Below are 24,281 nucleotides of genomic sequence, written 5' to 3'. Positions count from 1 at the left end.
TTTCACAAGAATGTGCTACATAAATGTTAGGTGTCTACGTCTGTAAAGAAATGCTTAGGTATTTCTGAAAGCTCTTGTAAGTATTAAATATTTAGCTGGTGACACACAATGCAATTGGAGACATTTAAGTAATGATAAAATTACTTCATTAACATACAGTATAAATACAGTCAACCCAGTACATTTCCTACAGTGACAACTTTTGTCTTAGCACATCTTCAGGGAATAATATTGACCTGTCTGTGAGGTTTCAGTGTGTCATGTCCTTCTGTGTGCTCAATGTATGCTCTTGGATGTTAAATGAGTATCTACTTAGCTAGTTTTGCTAAACAACTTGCAACCTCTCAGTAAGTCTTCAGTAGTTCTTCTGGCCAAGGGCTCTTACAGATCTGCCACATGGTGTAATTTGGCTCTCAAGTGACTTTGTGGCATGCCATGTTGTTCTCCCTGTTGTTAAGCCTGATGCTGGTGCTAAACTTGCTGCTAAAAAATACCCCACTGCTTGGCACAAAATCTAGTGCATCAGAATAAAAGGGATTTTTTTTTTCTGCAGACCACCCCTGCTGGTACACAGTGGAACAGAAGTGTCTGTGTCAGTTTTTCTGTTTTGTTTTGGTGGGGTTTTGGGGGAGTTGGGAGTTTTTTCCATGAAAAGCATTATCATACTTTAATCTATTTTTCCACACTACACAGCAAACTGTTTTAGTATGAATTCTGGTCTATATGAAATACAGACAGTGTTCTTATTCCTCAGGGAATCAGCCAGGATGGTTAGGACGTCTTGATTCTAGCAAGAGTTGACATTGCCCTCAGAGGAAGGGCGATTCTGGTTTCAGGAGGAAGTTCAAGCTTCCACATCCAGGCAAGGGCCTCAGTCTAGGAGCACCTCCATGGTCTTTTTCTTTTTTGGTACATCCAAGTTTGAACATACAGGACAGCTACATGTGGTTAAGAGTATCCTGCCCAGGAAATCTGCCCTCAGCCTCCCTGTTGCAGTGCCTCAAAGAGCAACATTCAGAGTTCTCTTCAAAGACAGTGATTTTTATTCAGAAAAGTGTTATATTTTTACCCTCTAATGATTTGTAGATCAGGAACTCGCAGGTATTTTCTGCAGTGCCTGCTTGTGTTCAGAACAGTTAAACTCTATTTTACTATTTTAATCTTTTCTATCACAGCCTAAATATTGAGGAAGGATTTCTTACCCTCTTGTGGAGTCTGCAGGCAAAAACAGCTTTAACAAAAAGTGTCAACAACACATTATATTAAGACAGGGGTAAAAAAAAAAAAAAGCAAGCTAAATATCTAAAAACTTCAAGAAATAGATTGGGTTAATTTTTGCAATCTGTGTTGACTTTTAGCATGAAGTTTCAAAATTGATTTTTCAAGATTTAAATTAAAAATTTTGGGTTACGGGCATTAATTTTTCTACTGGAAACTAAAATATGCCAAAGAAGTCAGATAAATTCCGGTAAATTAGTGCTTAATAGCATCCATTTTTCAGCTACAATGTTTTTTAACAAAAAAAACCCTACAACATTTTAATCAGCTTTAGTGAAAATTAGGTAAATTAAAGTAACTGTTCCAAGAAATTCCTGACAAAAGAGCATATACAGCTATAACAGTAATATATTACAGTAATTTATTTGTTGTTCTGTTTGCAGAACCTAATCAAATTATCTTCAGATCAGTTGTGTGATCAGCTTCAGAAGCTGAAGTTACAGCCAACATTGACATTAGAAAGGATGTGCAGTTTCTCAAAATACAGCCATGAATCTTTTTAGCTGTATATAAACCAAGAACTTTACAGTTTTTCCTGTAAGAAAGAAGGAATGTTTCCACTTTTATTTTTAATTACCCATTTTTTATTTTTAATTACCTATTTCCACCAAAATGCAGGATGGAGAAAAAAGACTCAAATAACAGATTGTGTACTAAAGAACATCTTTTTCCTTAGAACACTTTCCCCAACAGACCTTTTTCTTCAATGTGTAAGTATTTTTTCATCTGTTTTTTTCCCTCAGGACTGACTGTGTTGCAATACTTTGTTGAATACTTCAAGTTGCCAAATCACAATTTCATCCAGACTCTGGAGCTGATGTAGCATTGGTCTGACTTTGTTAAGATTTCAGGGTCTAGAAATGCAAAGTGTGGGCTTTGCCCCTGTGCTACATGCACGTACACGTGTGGAACCATCCTGTTAAAAATGGTGGGAAATAAGTCTGTGAGTGAATCCATCCATCATCTCCAGAAATCCAGTCTCCCAACAAGTTTCTGGTCTGCTCCATGGCCCATTTCCCCAGTGTCATGCTATGGCCCACGGCATAGCCAGCTCCATGAAATCATGCCAGTACCTTGGAGCTCCCTCCTACAGCCCCTGCACATCTTGTGATGCAGTTGTGTGCAGCACCTCACCTTCCTGTTGGATTTCTCTCTCTTGTCTCTAATTATACCATCTTCCACCCATTTCCTTAGATCACAAAAACCACTATCCCTGTGAAAGAAGTAATTTTCTTAGATAGCTTTTCAATTTTACTTTTGTTAACTGTCAGCTTGGTTTTCTCAGGGTTAAATACTAGCTGGTTTGTACAGTTCTGGTTTGGCTTTTTTTGCTGTTGTTGTTGGTTCATTAGATGTCTTTTTTTGTGGTTGTTGTTCTTGACTACCTTTCTTCAATAGCTGAAATTTTTATCAACTTCTCAGCACCTAAGGACTTGTGCAATGACACCTTCTGGATGGATTATTTCAGCTCTGATTGCTGGTTTATAATTTATGCTTTATCATTTGATTAAAAAACACTTTGAAAATAGTCACTGCAGTTGCAAGACTCAGACTACTCAGACTACTACTGCCTTCCTGTTCTATTCTTTATAAATTAATTAGCAATTCTTGGAATTCCTTTCAGAAAACTTTGCAAATATTTATATATGTTCCTTTATCTTTTCTGTATTTGCATTTACTGTCACATATAGTAACAGGTAACCTATGAGTGGACTTAGATCCAGCAAGACAATACAATAACCTAAGAAACGTTGTATCGGGTTCTGGGAAATGACCCAGCACACTGAAACATGTACAGGATACATTATCCAGATTCTCTGCTGTGTGTACAATGTCACAAGTTACATGGCCAAGTCACGGAAGAACCATTGTATCCATGAGTCAGTGGAAGCACTCATGCTTAAATCACAGGAGGTAGTTATTTAGATATCATTGTCTGAAAATTAGCGCCCTAGTTACACCAATCTTTCCAAATGAGCTAGGGGATGAGAACAGAGCTAAAACCTTTTCCAACTGAAAATACTCCCATCATTTTTACCTACTCACAGGACTGCAGACATGGCAAACCAATCTCAGCCTGATTTTATAAAAGTAATTTTTCATTCTGTAGCTGGAAAATATTTTAAATGTGGGTTAATTTACGGTATGATGGCCTACTTTTGGAAAAACTGTCAGCCTTTCCATGTGCTACACTGCATTCCTTATGAAAATAAGTTATCCTTTAAGAAGGTTGGTTCATTTCCTCAGGGAAATGAAAGGGAATAAATGAAATATAAATAAAAACTCTATAATATTTGTCAAAGATTGCATGGGCAAAGCTTCAGCTATGTCTCCCCAGTGTTTACTTCTCTGCACCCCTTTCCCACAGACAGGACACCGCAGTGATGACTGTGTGCTGCTATGCAGCTATTTTAATGTGTGAGTACAGAAGGAAGGTGACACTATTTGGTGATGCAAAACATTCTGGTGCATCTGGCTTTTCTAATTTTATGAGCTTTTTTTTTTTTTAATCGGCCCATAATACTAGTGATACTGACTTTTATTTCTCACTGTGACAATTTAGCAGAAATCAGTATCTCATTCAAGTAACATGACCAGCAGTGCAACATGGTCCACTCAGAAAGGAAGAAAATGTGTTTCTACAGAGTTTGAAAATCATGTTTAAAGTCTATGGAGCAGCCCTGGACCAGAACACCTCTAATCCTGCAGATTCACCACTGGACAAGCAAGGAAGGAATTGCAGGCAATTATATTGGCCATTTCTGCTTCCTTTGGTGGAAATTGCAGGTAATGAGTGGTATCTGCACAGCCTGGGACTGGCAGTCTGGCTGCAGGTCAGGGCTGTGCTGGTGCCTGGAACCAGCAGAATATGGGAGATGTGGAGGTCTGCTTCAACCCACCTTGCTCTCTCCTACCCCTTGCTCAGGCCAATTCAGCCATCTCAGCCCTTTTTGTACCACTAAAATATTGCTCAGCGTGAAAAGGCAGCTTTGGATGGGCCATATCCAGGTGGTTGAAGGTCATTTGGTGCTTTCCACAGGCTGGACTAATTGGTGACTTGCATTTCAATACATTAATTCTTCATTTATTTTGTTCTGTGAAGCTCACCACCTTACCTTCCCCTCTCCCTTACTTTTTTACCATCTTAAAATAGCCTGAGTTTCTAATTTTTCTTCTGAAATGTGAATTAACAAGTCCTGGTAAGACCTTGCTTGTTTTGGTTAGATTATTCCTAGATGACTTGTGTTTCGCTCATTGCAAGCAACAGCAAAGGGAATTGGGAGCTCTGGAGAAGGGCTGTATTGGTTGTACCTGCAGAACACTTGTGCAGTTTAGGGATTACTTTTAACACCTGTTAGTAACTAATTCTTCTGCAGGGAACTATTGACCCAAAGACTGTCACATTCAACTATTCAACTCTTTTCTATGTGTATTTTGACATTTTCTGTCAATGTTTTCCAATTCCTCTACTTCATCAATAATCACTAAAAACTGTACTTTGGGATCACAATCAGAAGAAAGTTTGGACAGAAAAAAACGTATGAAATATAATGTTTTGAATATGATAAACCATTGGTATTTTTCACTTTATTATGAGATTAATATCTGCAAATTTGTCATAAAAGAAAAAAGACAAAGGATAACATGATCAATAAATTGAAAGAAATAACTTTTTTTTGGTGTTAAGACAATCCTAGAGTGAAATAAATATATAAGTTGTTAATTTCAAAGATAAGAGACAAAATATCTTCTTTTTGTTTACTTTCTGAACTAAATTATCCTTTTTTAAATCCTTCTCTACAAATGACTGATTTGGACAAAGATGCTACAGTTGGAGAAGACAGTGATTTCTTTTCTCTGCATATTCACTTCTAACATGATTTAAGCTGCTTACAGAGGTACTGCTTCTAAAGCTGATCGTGTCAGCTTTAGAAGATGTGTCCTACATGAGCAGTTCAATAGCTAGAAAGCAGATCAATATAACCAAAAGCAGGAAAACATAAAAGCAAAAGTTACATAGAAATAGGATGCAGCAGGTGGAGGAATTTATTGCAAGTGCTTTAGACTAGAATTTTCCAGCTACAAAGCTTAAGGTCAAATCTTTACATTTGTATAACAAGTAGGAAACTGCACACCATATCCTATTGGGACCCCTGTCTGGGAGATGGGGTGTGTTACACCTAGCAGGATCTTAAAAGGAACTGAGAGAGTATTTACTCTATGCACATTCCCACCACTCTGCATTAATGATAAAACACTTAACCAACTTCTTCAGAGGTGGTCACTGCTCACTACTAAGGGATAGCAAGAGCCAGCACTATAGGCTATAATACAAGTGATGGGAGATTTGAGATATGAGTGTTCTAGCTCTGTGTAGGTCACTTCAGTAAGCCCATAGCTTTCTCAAACTGTTATATTCTATTTAAAGATCCCAGACTGGCTCTTTTGGTAGCTGTGAGGAAAAAAAAAAATCACAGTAAAGGGGCACAGATGATGACCCTTTTAGAAAATCAATAATCCTCTGCAATTTTCTTCTTCTATTTTAAGGAACTGAGATTCAGATGTTACTTAGAGGTATTTAGATCTTAGAGGTTATGTGCAGCAGTTTCAATAAAAAAAGACATTGGCTATGCATGACTTCGCTGCAGATTGAGCCATATCAGATAGTTCACTTATCCTATTTTTGGGGGTTTTCCTGTGGATTGCTGGGCTGCATAGCACATTCAACAAAAGTTCGATTTGAGACTGTACCCAGCAATTTTGTCTGAAGAAGGAAGAGAAGGAACAATATGATGGGCAGTTTTAAATTTTGTGATAGCATTCTTAACATTGTAAGTTAATACATGATAAAAATCTCTACTTGTTCCAAATTAGAAAGATGTAAATTGTCATTATTTGACCCTTCTCTTAATTGTGAACTCGTTTCTTTTTCCATGATCAGATGAGAAGGGGAAAAGTACAAACACTAGAAGAAAAAAACCAGCTGCGGGAAGCATGCAGCTAACAGCGAGAGACCAGCAGATGCCTGACAGCCTGTTGAAAGGTGGTAAGATTTTACAACATGCAGCAGGTAATTGAATCAGGCCCTACAAATGTAAGAAATAGAAAAAGGAATGGCACGGTAGATGTTCTGTAGGACACCAGTGCAATACGGTGATTGTTTTAGCTGCTACATATTTTATTGCACATATTTATATATGTGCAAAAAAAATAAATGGTAAAACTATTTTACCTCTGTTTTATCTTGTCATTATTTTTTGAATGTCAAGAACAATTTCCTTTCTTAGTACAAGTTAGTTACAACTTTGAGATTATGTAATATGTTTTGACATCTGTTTATTTCAAATCCTTTTTGGTTTTGTCCATAAGGTTAAGACTCTGGTCAGAGAAAAAATATTTGTATTCAAAACATGTGAAATTAGAGTAAGTATCTGAATGAAGGAGACCAGAAAGAGGATTTACGTGATATTTTTGTGATTTCCTGAATAGAGAGTAATCATAAATTTATAGTGGTTTTAAACTGTGATTTATAGGAAGCCTTGTGCTTGGAATTGGAGTGTAATTCAATTTTACTTCATTCTCCCAGTGTCTGATGTCCCCCCATTTTGCCAGATTAATATTCATTGATTCTTGGAACAGAAGCCAAAGCTGCTTTTACTTTTCTTCTGTCCATTCATGCTGTAGCAGAAGGTAAAAACCTGTCCCATACTGCCCATAATTGCAGATTTTCTATAATAAATGTCACATAAGGTGTAACAAGGAACCTGAGATGCCTGCACAATAGCTGAGAGCCAGGTGAGACACATCTGGGCATCTAAAATGGGGCATCAGGCTTAAGCAAGGCAGATAACAGAAGTTTTGACATTTAGCAGTGCAGAAATCTGCAAGCCTCAAACCAAGTCATGACCTAGGGGCAACTTAACAACCTTGACACCTTTAAGAACTTACAGGGACAACTTTTGCTCTGAATTCACTGCAGCCAAGGCTATAGAGAAAGGGAACATTCACAAAGTTGCTAATTTGTTTTTTAGATATTATCTACCAGTCCTTAACAGATTACCGAGGCTATATGCCATGAATGCAGTCAATTAGGTTGTGGGTGTTTTTTTTTTTGGTTTTTTTTTTCTTTTCTTTTTTTTTTTTTTTTTTTTTTTTGTTGAGTCCCTTTGCATAATCTGCTTTCATAGTTTTCTTCTGTGGAAGTGGACGACATTTAGACCCTTGGTGGGTGACCACCATCTATGCTGTTGTGTGAGAATTGTACCATAATATCTTGTGATTGTTGCTAGATCTCCTTTTTGGCTAAGTGCAGGCTGGAATGATGGAGAAGAGGAAAGCAGAACCCAGAGTACTGATGTGTGCAGTAGCAACGGCAGAGCAGGTAAGTGAGGAGCAAATACTGCTAAAATTCTGGGAGTAGCCAAGATTGCCTGATTTTCTGACACTACATTTTGGAAATATCATTAAACAATGTTTTCCTTATCTTTATAGCTTTGTCCTGTGTCCTCTTACCTTTGATATCTGTTTGGTTTACCTAGACAAATTTTGGCAGGATTCCTTTGTGTAAGTTTCTTCTTTTATTTTGCATGGTTCCTGAAAGCAATTAAGGTAATTATGAATTGAAAATGAAGAGACGGACAAAGATGATGATGAGCTGTAAAATAATGAATATTGGTTGCTTAATAATAACCTCATTTTCCAAATGAAAACCTATTGGATTCTATCAGAGGTAGTTGCTGAATTTGCAGTCCATAGATTCTTTAAATTTTATTTTTTTTTCTTCTGTAGGGTTGTATTTCTATATCTGAACAAAGCAATGCTGTTTGATTTTATGCCTTTTATAAATGTTAATTGTTTCACAATGGTGTGTGTGAAGTTAGAGAAAATATGTATTTTCAGGTACTACTTAATTAAACATTGGGCTTTGAAATATTAATGTCAACTCATTTCACTACTGCAGATGAAAGTATAACATGTCTTTGAAAATTAAACTGTTAGGGAAAGAAAGATTTGAAAATAAGTTGATAGTGAATTTTTTTCTTTTTTTTAAAGGAAATGTTATCAATATTGGGAATAGAATTCTCTGTTTATTTAAAACATATGCTACTATGTTAATTACTATTGCTGGAGAGCAAGTGCCAGCCTAAATAACATGCAAATGGTCAATGCTTTTCTTTTTTATTGATTTATTTTTTTAATAAAGAGGTTTTACAGGTCATTCTGCAGTATAATAAACCTATAAATCTGTTCAAGCTGGAAACCATCATCCATCATAATTATGGGCAGGCCTGGGTATAATAGGAACTTAATCTCATTTCAGGTTCTCGAGTGGATATTTTGATTAAATTAGCAAACAGAGATGACAATGATAATAACAGGAATTCTTGCTGATGGTGGAATGCATCAGTAATAACTGTCTGGGAAGCTCTGCCAGACTCTTTACCAAATACTGAAAACATTACTCTTCCTATGTAAAGCCAGAGGTGCACAAGTGAGATGTGATGGCAGAGAATGAAACTGGCCCATATGGTAAATTACACACAGCTTAGGCACTGCTTCTGCCTTGGAAAGAGGATGCTCATCAGGAACATGAGACCAGGGCTGGGCTGCTCCCCTTCATTTCATCATGCATGGTGCTGGCCCAGGGAGCTGCCTGGAAATGAGTGCCTCATTTCTGCGTCACTGGTGGCCCTGGAGCTTGTGCCACCCACGCTGCCGCGCCTGTGTGCCTGCTCATTAGGGGCCAGGGCAGGAGCAGGAGCTGGGAGGCAGAAATACAGTCAGGAAGGTGAGTCCTGATCTGGATACTGGGTTTTTCAAAATCACACCATGCTGGTGTGGCTTAACTTCCATCTCTTTCAGGCGTTACATACCATACTGGGCATGGATCCCCAAACGGGACATACTTTCATTTTCGTTTTACACACATGGCAATATAAATGGCAACGCTCTGACCTGTCATTAAATATCCAGAGCATCTTCCATGGTACACAGTGACTGTACATAGCAGGGGCTCAACATTTCCCCTTTTCTTTACCCAGAGCTTTCCCCATTTAATTCAGTCATTTGAAATCGGATTACGTTCCACAAGGAACAGGAAAGGTAGGGGAATGTTGATTCTTAATTCAATTCCCAGGTAATGCTGATGTGAGAGCTCTAGAGAGGAGCCAAATGCATTTAGAGGCACAAATGCATCAGCATCTCTGATAACACTCAGCCAAGGCTTCTTTACAACCCCTATTCATGCACGATTGCTAGAATAGGAAACAGAGGGAATATTCTGGTTTTATTTAAAAGGGTGAAACAGGGCATGTTCTCCCTGTCAATGGCTTTTCTATAGGAGTTAACAAAAATATTCTGAGGGCATACCATGCTCTTAGCAGTTCTGATCAATAAGTATGATCAATAGTCTAGTAACTGTACATTCATAATTATTTTATGATTCTATTACAAAGGCTATTTAGGTATTTTTATAGTACAGACATTTCATTGAAAAAATTATTTTATAATCCATATAATCCTCTCAGACTTTTATATTATTCTTTGACTGGTTACTTTAAATAGTCATGACTTTGAGATATTTAACAGTAAAATGTGGATGCTTATGATGTGAGCTAACAGCAGGTGAGGAGCAGAATTTTCTTCATGAAGCACTCAGCTTCACTAGGAAAGTGTTTGGATACCCTGTTTCTATAGGATGAGAATCAACATTGATCAGCAATGACTGGGTCTTACCTCTGAGCCTAAAAAAAAAGTACCCGAGTGGTGACCTGCAGGAAAAGTATTCTCAGGGATGAAGGGTCACTTTTTTAAGGGGAAAAACATTTTTGAAATCATAAAGTGAAAGCTGTACTATTTTCTGGAGGAAAACTGACAGTGATCTCTGCTGAAGTTTTATGAAGCGGGAGTGACTGGGTCAATCAATGGAGTTTATATGACAGAAGTAATAATTGAGGCAGGCCCTTAATTTGGAAGGAATGTGCATTATACTCTCATTAGTGCACCATCTAGTGGGATTTTGGGGGAAACACCCGCACATGTAGCAAAGCTAAAATCTTCACTAATAAAATAGCCTGGTAAAAATAGATTGGCTATGTATACAGCATTCCTGCAGCAAAAAGACATATCAGAACGGCTTTTTTCCTTAGTAACTTCAATTCATGAAAGGAATAAAATGGCACTTCCAAACAATTAATGTCAGAACTCTATATAAGTTTGGGAGACTATGTTGCCTCTCCCTTCAGCATGCTTTGAGACCCAGCAAGAACCACCCATGTGAGGTAAAGTGTAGTCTTGCCTATTTCAGGCCTTTAACTTAACACTCCATTGTGTCTGCAGTTTATTAGACTTCTCTGTTATTATTGGGTTAGGATGCCTAGTGCATTTTTCACTGCTTCAGCTATTTCTAAATTTTAACGACCAAGATGTATGATGAAGCAGAATTAAGCTTGCAGTTCCCAGTTTCTGCAGCTTTTGCTCAGGCGAGGCTGGGCTGTGTGGAGGAGGCGGCATTCCCAGCAATCGGATCTGCGGGCTCTGCGGGCTGTTTGCTCTGTGCTATTTAATGCGCACGGGGGTATCCTGCAGACGAAGCAGCTCAGCCCCGGGGCTCTGGGGAGCGTCCCTGTCATTGTCCCTTTGAAGAGGTGGGGAGGGTGCAGAGATGCCTTAAATGCTGTGCAGGCAGCCTGGAGGCTCAGCTGTCACTTCTCAGGTAGCTGGGCCAGGAGGAGCCCTGGTGCTGTGGCTGCCGCATCCTCCTTGTCCTCCCGAGCCCGGTACCGGCAGCCGCGTGAATTCATCCTTCGTTTTTCGTGCTCCTGGCATCGCTTGCCCCCCATCCCAGCTGCATATTGTGAATCTCTGCATTCAAAGGCACCTTTAAAGAGACCTACAATTTACCACGCACTCTCTTTGAATTCCCCTTTAGAGAAGAAACAACCCCAGCAGAAGGCAGGGCGGGCAAAGCAGGCTATTAACAAAGTAACGCCGCATTTTTCACTGTAATATTATATCCTTGCCCAAGTTTTCCCCTTGCTTCCGGATGCAACAGCAACCATGCAACACCCTGAGGGACACTCTCCCCGCCCTTCACCCTCACTTTTTTCAATCTCATAGGGCTGCGACTGCCGGGGCTGCCCCTTTCCCCTCGGCAGCCGCCGGGGCCCGGCAGCAGCAGGGCTCCCCGGCAGACCCGGGCGGAGCCGCCCCTCACTGACTGCCCGGCCCCGCTCTCGCAGCCGCCCGGGCGGGCCCGCGCCTTCCCCCGCCTCTCTCGTCACGGCGGGCCGGGCCGGGCCGGGGCCTGCCCGCCCCTCCCCGCCCTGCGCCGCCGCCGCCCCCAGCCGCGCCCCTGGGAGCTGGTTCGCCGGGGCCGGGTAAGACCCGCGGGAGCTCTGCTGGGGCGATGGGGGTACCGTCCGCCGCAGGCAGGGGGACCTGGGCGGTGTCCGGCCAGCCGGGACGGGGCTGTCAGGCCCGGGGAGCCTGTCGGAGGGCGGCGGGAAGGGGCTCGCTGGAGCCGGGGCCGCGCCCCCGTGCCCGGCTCTGGGGCGAGCCGGCGGCTGTGGGCGAGGCGGGGGTGGCGGGGCCGGGGCTGCCAGGGGAGCGCGGTCGGTCGTGCCAGCAGCAGCTCCTTTCCCCGCACCCTTCCCTGTGACACCCACGGTACCAGGGCTTTGGGCTTGGCGATGCTCTCGGGGCCTGCGGCCGGTGTTTTATAGCAGCTGGTGTGGAGCTGTAGGGTAGGACGGGCACCCCGGCCTTGTGGAAATGCTCCCCTTGCTGCTCCAGGTCCGAGGTGAGCATGTCAGCGGGAGAAGGGGACAGTACAAACGTGGCCGATGTAAATAGTGAGCCCGGGCCTGGCGCGCCGGCCCCGGCCCGACCTTATCGCTGTTTTCCTGGTGAATCACTCGGCGCTGCCTCAGAAACGGGCGCCTCTTCTAACTCAGCAAGTCAGTGGAAGGTTTCACTCCGCTTTTTATGCAATGCAGGGCACTACATCTTAATTGAAGACGCCCGGTGTTGAAATCTCAGGATACTTGGGCAGAAGCAATGTGCTCCTGTGCTGAGATCCCCTCCACAAGCCGTTCAAAGGCAGCGGGCTGTGCCAGCAGGGCGAGTGGAGCCCTCCTGACGGGTCATTATACTGTACAGGCTTGTGCTTTGCATAAGGGCAGTGCAGCCCTGCTGCTTGGAGCCTGGGGTTTGTGCAATTGCTCTTAATGGAAAAAAAAAAAAAAAAAAAAAAGAAAAATGGGACAAAAAAAATTGGTCAAAATATGTCAAAATTAGAAGAAAGTGGTGCTAAATGGTGGCATTGTTATAACCTGTGTCTGTGTTTGCCTCATGACGACCCCTTTTGTAGTCTTTGGAAGAATATGAGGTAGCACTCTTCTTGGTGGCTTACACTGAAGTGAAACCCTTGAGAGAGAAGAAGAAAAGAGACCATGAGCTATATGCAGTCAGTAGCACCCTGGTAGGCCTCAGAGAGACTTGGTATGTGTTGCAATCAGATTTTGTGCAAAGGTAACTTCTCCCTCTGTGCTCTTGATCTGTTGGTAGCGAACAAGCTACCATGAATCGGGCTTCTCATCCATCTTCTTTTTCCCATGAAATATTGTTTGCCAACCAGCTGCACAAGAAACTCGGCACTTTGAAATGGTCATCAGGTCCATTTTCAGACTTCCCATTCCCTCTCTTCCCCCATAGTTCCAGTTCCCAGTGTTCATTTTCCTATTCCTTGCTTTGTTGTAAGACTTTTAAATGCCTTGTGCGCTCCTAGGAAACATAATTCTCTTACTTGAGGCATTTTGCCAAACACTAATATGTTCTCTTAGGCTTGTGAAAGCTATGCACTTCCTTCACCGAGTTCATCATAAATATCAGTGTGGATGAATCAGACAATTGTAAGCATGTTAATTTTTATCCATATATGCTAAGCTTTGATGATGCGTTAGGCCAAATAGAATTTCAGGCTTCTGTAATTTAGTTTTTCATTCTGAGCAGTTTAAATGCTGCTGCTTTAAATTGCGTCCTTGTTCAACAGAATCATTTTTAGGAAAAATGACTAAAACACTGACCAGTGTTACAATCTAATAATTATTTCAGAAAACTCCAAACATACAGGTGTTAGATGATGTGAGATTGCTTTTGGTAGGTTTCAGCATCAGTAATGTGGCAAGGCTAAGAGAATTGTGCAGAGTAGGTATGCAGTTACCTTTTGACATCTTTTCTGTAGTGTTGATGCAGTTTTAAATAAACTTTGCTTTTTGCTACCATATATGGATTTAAGTTTGACTTCTACCTAAAAGTGGAGGATTTAAAAAAATAGTCTGGAAACTCTTATTTTAAGAAGGCAAGAAGAATTTAATGCTGCTACTTTGTTTGCTTATTTCTTATGCTCCATGGTGGGTTTTGTATTATGGGGGCCTACAGCCTGCCTGTGGACCAGGATTTCAGCACATTAGAAGTTGTAAAAGCAGAAAGTGGGAAATGTAATATCAGTCTCTAAATATTTTAACTGAAGTATAAAGGAAAAAGAGACATAAGTCCAGGAAAAAATGAAACCTCCCTTATCCCCTAGCAAAAATAATGACAGATTTAATGCTTACCTGTGTCTTAAGTCAATTGCTAAGAGAATCCCTCTGTTTTGAGAGGGACTATTCTCTCTTATGAGAATCCCTCAGGAGCTGTAACAGGAGGTCCTTATCTTTTCTGTAGCTAACATTGTGACTTGCTGAAATTTTTGTCCAAGGTTTTCAGTAGTTCATCACTTTTGCTTGAGTTTTCACCCTGCTTGAAGAATTTTGCACTTTTTTTTTTTTTTGGGAGGGGTAGTTTATAAAGGAAGCCACATATTGTTTAGGAGAAACTTTGTTACTGTGACCTTTATTTAGGGAAAAAAAATATCCTGTAAGGAAAGTCCCATGACTTGTTTCTGGATACTTAAAGGCATAAAATCAGGTCGGATTTAAATTTTCAAGTGTTCTATGGAATGCAGTATGTATTTTTGCTTTCTGAAAGTTAGGGGTCCGTGTAAACATTCTAGGTCCTAATGCTATAATATTGCTCAAACAGTAAAACTGTTGCTTAAGTGTTCTTATCCTAATGTATCTGGGTAGATATCTGTGAGAAGGAGAATTCCTCAAATATCTAAATGATAAAATACGAAATAGATTAGGTGCTTATTAACTGTATCTTATTGGGGTCTGCAAAGTATTTGTGTGACTGCTGTGAAATCTGACATGTGCCGTGCTTGTCACATCACTTCCTTTTGTCCTGATGGAGCTTTCAGGAATGACACTGGGGAGCTGCTTAGATATGGAGACTTTCTTGTCTCTATATTCATAGCCAATGGGAAGGTGGATTTTTTGCCTGACAAACACCTTTCTAGAAGATATGTTGGTACTAAGGTTCATTTTTTGTTTTGGTGTGGAGTGACCATGTGATGTAGGATCTAGTTAATGCAGAAATCATGAAAAATATATTCAGACCTTTGTAGTCTTTAAACCTCAATGTACAGTGAGGTCCTGCTTAGTTAGTGTTAATAAAATGTTCTGATTTCTCATTTCATTTGTGCCTGTAGACTCAATTCCTTGGACTTTCTACAGTAGCTTGACTAGCTGAATTGGCACTAGATATACTCCCATTCAGAGGCACTGATGTTGAGCAGAAGATAAAATGTGCAATCAGAAACTCACACCTGACTGAAACTTTTAGAGGAACTGAAGACTATCACAAATGCAGCTCGGTTCCAGTTTGAAGGAGAAGTGTACTTCCTGCAACTGCAGCAGGCCTTCAACTTCCCTGTTTTGTAAGTTGTGCAGCCAGTCATGCCAAATACATCACGACAGAGTAGTTAAATGCTGTGAAAGTGAAAAGGTAATTTCTATGGAAATTCAGTGTCTTGATGAATGCTCCTATCATGGATGGAAAGAAGTGCTTGGTGCATGCCTGTTTTGTTTCCTGGTGGTTGAAACCCTGACCTTGTCTAGGTCATTAGCAGTTGACTTTCCAAGGGCGCAGCTTATCTGTGTTTTCAGAGGAGTTTGAGTAACTCAGCACTCACAAGTGAAGGAGTTGTGAATGGAAGTAGGGTGGTCATCTGGTTCAGATGCCCGTGTTATGGTGAGAACTAGAGGGAGGAAGTGTGGTGAAGACCGGGAGGTGATGACAGCTGATGGCTGTCCTCTTACCTCTCTTTCTGTCTGTTCCCCAGACAGTCGCTTACTCTGTCACCTCCCTGTTTTATTGACATACTCAGGAATAGCTCTGTTAGCAGAAGAATGTGCATGGAGTAAGCCCTCAGTGAATTTATGTGGCTATCCTACAAGTTTACTGTAAGTCTCAATTCTTAAGTATGTGAGTATGATAACAACTCTTAAGAGTTGTTATCATACTTAATTCTTAACTATGTGAGTATCAACAATTAGAGAGACCTACATGTGCAGATGAAAACCTGAACTATAGCCTGTGGATTTGGTACTCTGTTATCTGACCATCTTCTTGCTATCTATTGTGTTTGGCTGTAGTAGAAAGTTGAACAATTCTTAAGTCTTATGTATTGAACAATCTGCATGCTTGTCAGTGTACTGGAGTGTAACTTCTTTAAAGATACTTACAGTTAGCTGTATAAATTTGCAAGACAAAAAAAAAGCAGTAGCTACTTTTGTCAAGACTTGGATGAAATATTCAGTGTATATCTCTTGATTGTAAAAGTATTCCTGAGAACAGTGTTACAGGCAGATGTTTGGTGAATAGGAATACAAAAGAAGAAAAACCAATCATGAAGTATTGTTTCAATTCGTTCTACACAAGGTAGCTTGGTCTTTTGCCATCTCTTCTCCTAAATGCAGTGGCATTTTAACATTACCATTAAACATAAAAGTTAAACAACTTTTAACATTAACTATAATATTTAACTAAAAAGTTTTTTAGTCAGTAGCATTGTAGTTAGCTTGATACTAAGGTATCTAGAAATAGTAATAACTTTTAAAAAAACCTGTCAGCAGTTCTAAGAAATCTTTTTCAAACTTAGTTTTAGGGTGGTTTCTTTGGATTTTATGCATATTATTGTATTTTTCACTCAATTGGTAGATTTCCTTACTTAGTCAATACACTAAGGTATAGAGCCATTTATTTGCTGTAAAGGTTGCATGAGTTTGCTCTTGCAATACAAATTCAGTTGCCTGGAATTTCCAAAAAAATCAAGGGTTGTAATTCCAGCCTTGGCCCAGATAAGTGAGACTTAGGCTGGCTGGCAGACTGACTCCAGACTTCAGTCAAAATAACTTGAATCTGCATGTGGTACAGACAAAGGAAAGGACAGTGCAGACAGTTATCATGACGCTCAGGCAATGGTGCAGCAAGTAGGAGAGTGCAAATACACTCCCTGTGGCCTCGTCTGCAGGCAGGTTGTTCATTACTAGGCCCTGAAGACTCCAAGCAGGGCTTGGGATGGTAGTAAAGCAGCCATTTCAAAATCATGCAGAGTTTGTCTTCATGGTAGCAGCAGCTTTTTCATGGGGCACAGGTGATGTCACCTGCAGGGCAGCCGGGGTGGTCCTGACCTCTGTAGTTACATCCCTGGTGAAGTTTTGGTGGGATGTACCTTGTCAGGACCAGTACCATGTCTTGGTTCCACTAGAGATCATTTCATATGACAGAGATATGAAATCAGTTGTGTTTTAAAACAGCCAGGGTATTGCTGCCTGTATTAATACAGGCATTTCTAAAGGTGAAAGGAAATATCTGGCAACAAGGACTGTTAATTGTTTGTATTTAAAAAAAAGTTTTTAAGGACTTGAGTTTGCAAATTGTAGCACAGCGGCTGTCATACTTGACAAATCAGTTGGCCTTTTCATTTCCTTCTTTTCACACAGTGAATGTGCTTTCTTTTCCTCTATACATGAAACTGAGTTTTAATGTTGTCTCTTAACCAGAAGCTGATGGGCCAGGAGGAGAGGACATTGTTTGGAAGGCACGTGGTTTGGGTTGAACAGTGGAAATGTGGGGAAGTGGTGAAGTTAAAATGTTCAACCTGTGAAGGTTGTGTGCAGGAAAACGCAGCCTGGATGAAATTGTGGGATTGTGTTGGTTGTGTTCCACTTGATTATTCTGCATTTTCACTGCAGAACAGATAAACTACCAGTTTTGTTTTGCACAGGTATTGTAATCTATGTCTTGTTAATTTCGATTTAGGATATGAGCACATGAGCTTGTGCTGAAATCTGATCTGTATGGATGGAAAAACACCCCTAAAAATGTTTTTGAATATCCAAGTTGTTGAAAAATTAATTCATATCAACAAACACAGCAGCTGAAACAGGATAAAGGGCTAATTCATAGAATTTAGGTGACACTGGATTAAACTAAAACTGAAGTTGATACAAACGATTGGTGTTTGGAGAAAACTGGTTGCTGCCTTTTTTATGGTGTCTTGTGTGATATCTCCTGAGGTTTTTTTTTCCAGTGGTTACTTATGCTGGATTTTATTGGTGGGATGGGTGATATGTGGTATGTAAATAACAATATAATTGGTTTGGGATGAAATTATTCAGAGGGTTTCAGATTAAGTTTCAGATTAAACATACAGTTTTTTTTACTGGAATGGTCAATGCAATGAAACTTACACTCTTTGATTACAGTGGGGAAAATATATAAGAAGTTTGACAAAGAATAAACTCTATCTTTGAAGTACAGTGCTTTCAGACAGGGTTAACATTAGTATATGGAGTTTTCTTTAATTTTCTCCCATGTATTCTTTAAGAAGATTAAGACCTTTATAATCCAGTGACCAAAACATAACTATTGTTTTCTGTAGGTAGAGACTGCCTGTTGTTTTCTTGTTGTGGATGACCGTGACAGCACATCTACTCAGCCATGTCGTATGGACCAGGTTTTGGGGATCCCAATCAACTAGCCCAACGCATAACTTCTAACATCCAGAAGATCACACAATGCTGTAAGTTGCATTTGTGCATGTTTTGTGTAAAATTTCAGTAATGGTGATGGCTCTACTCGAGGTGAGTGTCTCAGATTCATTCGTGGGAATTAACTCCGATTCTGCCTACTCATTTGGTAGGTTTGTGGCACCCCACACACCATGGCCATTCCTTCCTTCATGTGTATTGTTAACAGTGATCTGTTAGCAAGTACAGATAGTATCACTCTGTATTCACCAGTTTTGGCCTGGCAGCTAAAGGACACTTTAAGATAGTAGGTTGATGTGCTTGCTGAGCAAGGATTGCATCAAGTATTCACTGAAGCTTGAATTTTTTAGCAGGGACAGAAGCTGTGGCCTTGCAACTTCCCCTTGTCCCTTGTATGTCTTTGATATGTAAATAAGATTCTGCAGGTTTTAAAATACCAGTGCTTATTTTCATGCTACTTAGTATTTTTTAGCCACCTAACTAGTGTATTCAAGCTAGAGGTTAATTAGGCTGCTGGGATTTTCAATCCTATTTTCCTTTTTTTTTTAATGTGTATGTATACAAAGCAAATACAACTTGATTCACAAATTATGTAAAGTATATGATTCATCAGAAGGGAGGTAGTCATGAACAACATGTGGCTAGTTTTGGTACATGTGTTTTATGTTGTGCAGGATGCAGAGTGCATGCAGAAATGACTATTTCAATGTTAAAACTTCTAATGAATTCTGGACAGTAAAGTATGTCAGTTATTATTAAAATTTTGATCTTTGTTTTGCAAGACAAATTCTAGAAGTTGATATTTGTGGCACAGGTTAGTGGCACAGATTGGGTTTTTTCCTATTTTTCTTCAGTTACATTTTCTATTTTCCTCCAGAAAGAATTTCTTAAGATCTCAACAGACAGGAACAAAGTTTGCAATTTTGCCTTATTGAAAAGTTTCTGTACTTCAGGGTGGTATTTCCACAACCTAAAGTTCACAAACCAACTCTGTAAAAGTTCTCATGCTTTATTTCCTAAAATCTACTCAGTGAATTCATTCAGTCTGATGCTTCTAACTTGGTCTTCCAGAGGCAGCTGTCAACCTGTGACAGACACAGAGGCTCCAAGATGTAAAAGGGTTTTCTGTCAGATGAAAACATAAAGTCAGTGTTTGAAACTGGAGTATTGTAAAAGTTGCTGAACATAAGTAACTGTCCTGTGCTGGACTGAGTGATTCCTTAGTCTCATCTTTCCCCTTCTGTCCCTTCTCTTTCTTCTTCCGTGTCCCCTCCCCAAGGCATGCTAACAGCAAGCTGCCCATACATAGATAGGAGATGTGCCAGAAGAGTTATCTGCAGTCCTGCTGTCTTTTGTATTTTGAAATTTACATTGCTAAAGTTGCTACATGCCAAGACCCAAGTCCAAATGTCTCTTAGCCCCACTGCTGCATGGCCTCAGAAACAGGAGCTTTGCTCTGAAAAGCTCCAGCCAAGCACTTTTCTAGTTCTGGTAGGGAGACAGCTGGATTCCATCCCTTGCTCTTCTGTAGATCTGACTGAACTGAGTAACCACTCAGCTACTTTTGCAGTCCATAGATTTTTATGAGGGTCTGGATACTATGGACATCTTGAATGTGTTTCCTGAAATGAGGTCTCTAAGGACTTATGGACTCTTTTCTAGCTTTTTTTTTCCCTGTGTGTAATACCTGTCCAACTTCCTATTGGAATGTGTGAGCTGCAGGAACTTCCTGGTCAGATGGGAAGAAACCTGCAACCTTAGACAACCTAGTGCTAGTGAGATGCTGAACATGTCTCCTAGGCTGCAATTTATCATCTTGTTTAGGAAGGAGAGGGAAGAGAGAGGAATCTTGACCCTAAATGCATGTGTTTCCATCTAAGCAGTTGACTTGGTTTTGCACTTCTGCCCAGAAATAAGTATTTGTGAGAGGCATCAACACATTTGAATTCTTCTTGGTTAACCTGGAGGTGTGTAGATACTCTGGTTTTCAGAATGAGATTAATAGAGGAAATTAATTTCATTTCAGATCATGAGGCTACTTCAGGAGGTACCACAAAACTGGTTCACACTTCTGCTAACATGCAAGCAAAGTGGGAATACTACTACAGACATGGAGATGAGATGCAGATTAGTTGAAAGGAAACTGGCCCGTCCAGCTACAAGCTGGCCCTTTAACTTGTTGGAGAAATACAGAACTTCCTATATTAGATGACATTGTGCAGCCAAGATTTCGTAATATACCAGAGTTTATAGGAAGTAGCATGGATGAGAACAAAAATCTTGAACATTTCTTCAAGATTGAATTATTACATCCTCACTTTCCAAGTAATAAAACTGATCTGTTTCAAGAGAAAATACTTAATATAAGTACCTCACTCATAATGCATGGGCAGGATGCTGCTGTTGTATTAATACTGTCATTTCTTTCCTAGTTCATCTAGCCCACTGTTATTGATTGGCTAGGAAAGCTCCTCTCTATGCTAGTTTAACACACTGCTTCAATAATTGTATCAGTTACAAGATAACTGCAGTTTCCATTAACCAGAACTTTTTGGTTCTGGGTAATGGAAAGACCTACATTTGTGTTTGGTAACATCTTGGTTAGCCGTTTAACTTTAAAGAGCAGATTTTTTATCTGTTGATGCAATCATGCCATTGATTGTGTTGTTGAAGGTGTGTTGAGAGCTATAAATCACTTCTGCCTTGTACAAACCTTTGTTCAACTACTGCAATAAATGCTATCTGTACTGGACTGTTTGAGTTTCTTTGGAGGAGAGGGTGCTGGTGAGTCCTTTTTAGGACCTTGAAGATTGAAATTGAGCTAGCTAATGGGAAGCAGCTTCTGCTGCTGCCTGTATGGTGAGTTCTCTTACACCTGCCTTTGTTTGAGATCCCCAACCCCAGATCATTCTGTGTGTAGAAGCTTTTCTCAGCTGTTCTTTAGAGAATGATGTGCTTTGTTTCACTTTTCCAGCATTTCTGCAGAAATAAGTGATTATAACATCACTTAACATCTAGAGAACAGTCTGCTTTGCTCAGCATGAAACTCACATTTTATCAGCAACATATCTGAGCTGAGATTTAGGGAACTAGTTTGTGGGGTATTTCTCTATTACTTTTGTTACAGCTGTTTCACTGAAAAGCTGGAGTTGCACAACTTAAGGCTGCTCTTGACATCCAAAGAGAGTGGAGGGCCTGAGGCAGGAGAGGGAGAGTTAGGCTCTCAGACCCACTCTTGGAGTTTTGGAGTATCCATGTGACTCTGAGCAGTGCTCTGAAGTCTGGGGAGTCTGAATCACATGTGCTCAAATGAGCTGCAGTGTTGTGTGCTGAACCTCAGTGAGGTCAGCAATGCCTGCAAGCCATGTCTCGCTGGTTTGGTTTTGGGTCTGTATTAACAGTGATGAGAAGCAGATCTGCAAACAGCTAAGGGAGCTTCAGATTCAAATAATAAGGCCAAAGAAATGTTTAATGAGCTAGACTTGGATAGCTGCTGAATTTCTGTCTTGCTAGAACACAATTGATGGTTAAGTTTTGATGGTCTGTCTGGATTCTAGTCCAAAGTAGCTGTAATTCTCATTCCAGGCCTATATTATATCTGTTTATAAAATCTAGGTGACCTACATTTCATACTTTAAAAGTCTGTTGCTTTTAAAGGTGGTTGAGGTTTGTCCCTAACTTTCTGAACATGAAGAACAAGAATATGGAGGAGAAAATATGTGAAAGAATATGTAAAGCTCCAACCTGTCTGGCCTTTGCAGAGAGAGAACCTGTTATCAGGGTGGTTTAATCAGTTTACTGAAGGAGCAGTTGTTCTAGAACTGGATTTCACAGGTAGCACTCTCACCTATTTGTCAGCTTAATGGCAGTGCTATTAACTTGAGACAAATCTAAATGCCTTCCTTCAATATTTCCTTGAAATATTTCCTCTTGTTTGCTTGTCTACAGCAACTGGATAGACAAGGAATGAGTGTGATGCAGAGATACAAGGTGAGCTATCAAAATATAATTCTCTGTGATAAAACAAATTTTGCCTGCTTACAAAACTGTATTCCTAACAGGCATGTTCATTTACCCTACTGGGATATTCCTAGGAGGATGAGCACATTGAATCCATATGTGACTGGTTTCTTTCTTTTTTTTCACCCCCTCCCTCTCTTTTGGAAGGGCATAAAATTGTATAAATCTGATCTTACAACAGGTGGACAGATGAAAGTAGCTTAAACAAAAACAAAAAGCCTAATTTAAAGACTTTAAAACATGTAACTTTCTGCCTTCTCACAACTGAAGACGAGGGGGAGCAGTTCTTTGAAATCTGACCATCCTCTATGTTTTAAAGAACTGATTCTCTTTATGTGGCTAAAAGAAGGAAAGCAATTTATTTAAAAATATGTTTCCAAGAGGGAGAAAAATGGGACTTGCGTTCCCCTACAGGAACAACTTCATAATTATAAATGTAGGAAGGATACAATTAGAGGAGTAGGTGTCTCTTCTGCTCAGCTGGAAAGATTTGATTCATGTCTCTGACAGGAACTGTGCAAGAAATAGGCAGCCATGCTTTTTCCTCCCCCCACATACAGTAATTCTACTGTGTGTGGGTCACTGAGGAAGCAGGCTAGTATGCCTTTATTTTGCTTTGTAGTTAATATTTTATTTGTAGCTACCAAATATGTTACTTGGAGCAGTCCCTGAAGAAAAGAAAGAGCAGTGCAGGCTAGATTTGTAACTATCAAGTCTCCACTGGCATCCTGAGCTGGGCTTTAGTAATTTAGAAACAGTTTAGAATGCTGCCTTTTCTTGGGAACACAGAACAAAGCCTGATATTGGTAAAACATACCCAGTCTTTGGGTTTTAAAACACTTCTTTTAAAGCACTTTTTTTTTTGTTTGCAAACAGTAATCAAACTAGAGAACCTACATTAACTGTGGTAATGGATTCATATTCCTTCTCTATTAAACCCTTCCTTCACTTCCCAACTCCTCCAGGTTGTGTCAGCGTTTTGTGTAGAGTTGGTTGCAAAGCCAGTAAGAGTGGCATAATCTAACCTTGCTCGGTGTTGGTGTGGTAGGTCATTGATAGAGTATTTGACTTGGTTCATTCGCACTGAAGATCAGCCCAGCTCAACAAACGCATTCTCTGCATGCTGCAAGGTAACACAAATGAAATAAAAATAAAATTCAGTGGCCACAATCCACATGTGGTTGGAGGGGACTGGCTGACTTTGAGAGATACTTTCTCATAGGGACTTCTGCTTTCTGCTGGCATCCTTTGCTGTTTGTTAAGGCAGCACAAGTATCAATTCATATAGACCACATTCCTGGAAGGTCAGCTTAAGCCAGCAGAGATCCCTCTGTCATGTGATACCTGTCCTGTGACAGGAATTTTGTTCCATTTCTTTTGCATCTCAAGTTTTGTGTAAGCTACTATTCTCACTGAATGTTGTTAAGATGGGAGTCAAAATAGATCAATCATATGATTTCACCTATAACTTTATCTAACTGTAGAAAATAATAAATGTAGATTAGACCCTGAAAAATATTAACACTTTCATTGGATGCCTTTATGTTGTGGTTTAAGCCCAGTAGATGTTCTGCTAAAAAGGCTGAAACATTCACGAATATCTGTATCTGTCACTATATTTGAAACACCAGCAGGTTCGCATGATTACTCTTGGCTAAAGAAGAATACAAGAGGGGGCACATGAAAAGTAGATGAGATCACTGAGGTGTTGAAATCACAGCCTGTATGAAAAGAAAATTCTGTTTTGTCTATATATAAAGTGTGGTTTTGTACAGGTGTGCTTCTAAAGAAAACAGCCTCCCAGTAGAGCTTGTTGAGGCCTCTAACAGTGGTACTGTCAGAAATTTCCAATTAGCTGCAGTTAACCAGATTAAACTTTGTGGGAATGTACCAGTTGAGGCAATTTTTATATTATTATTGTTGCTGTTGTCCAGAATGTTTCTTGGATATAGAATGAAGTTTCTATAAAACCTGGAAAAGGCTGGTTATTTAGAGGTTTTAAGCACCATTGTATCCTTCCACATTTCATTTTGTGGACTTCTTCCA

The 24,281-nt window shown here is 40.0% G+C and overlaps 1 protein-coding gene across 1 annotated transcript in view; it reads left to right on the top strand.

Annotated features, from left to right (window-relative positions):
* Nucleotides 1-11,526: 11,526 nt before the first annotated feature.
* The window catches only part of STX7 (syntaxin 7), a 31,728-nt gene continuing 18,973 nt past the window's right edge, over nucleotides 11,527-24,281 (top strand). The window contains exons 1-2 of the mRNA XM_064413208.1: nucleotides 11,527-11,657; nucleotides 18,107-18,247. Coding sequence (XP_064269278.1) covers nucleotides 18,166-18,247 — 82 coding nt within the window. The 5' untranslated portion in view covers nucleotides 11,527-11,657; nucleotides 18,107-18,165. The remainder of the gene's footprint in view (nucleotides 11,658-18,106; nucleotides 18,248-24,281) is intronic.

Source organism: Passer domesticus, chromosome 3, assembly GCF_036417665.1.
Source record: "Passer domesticus isolate bPasDom1 chromosome 3, bPasDom1.hap1, whole genome shotgun sequence".
Classification (NCBI taxonomy): domain Eukaryota; kingdom Metazoa; phylum Chordata; class Aves; order Passeriformes; family Passeridae; genus Passer; species Passer domesticus.
This window is presented reverse-complemented; position numbering and strand designations above follow the sequence as displayed.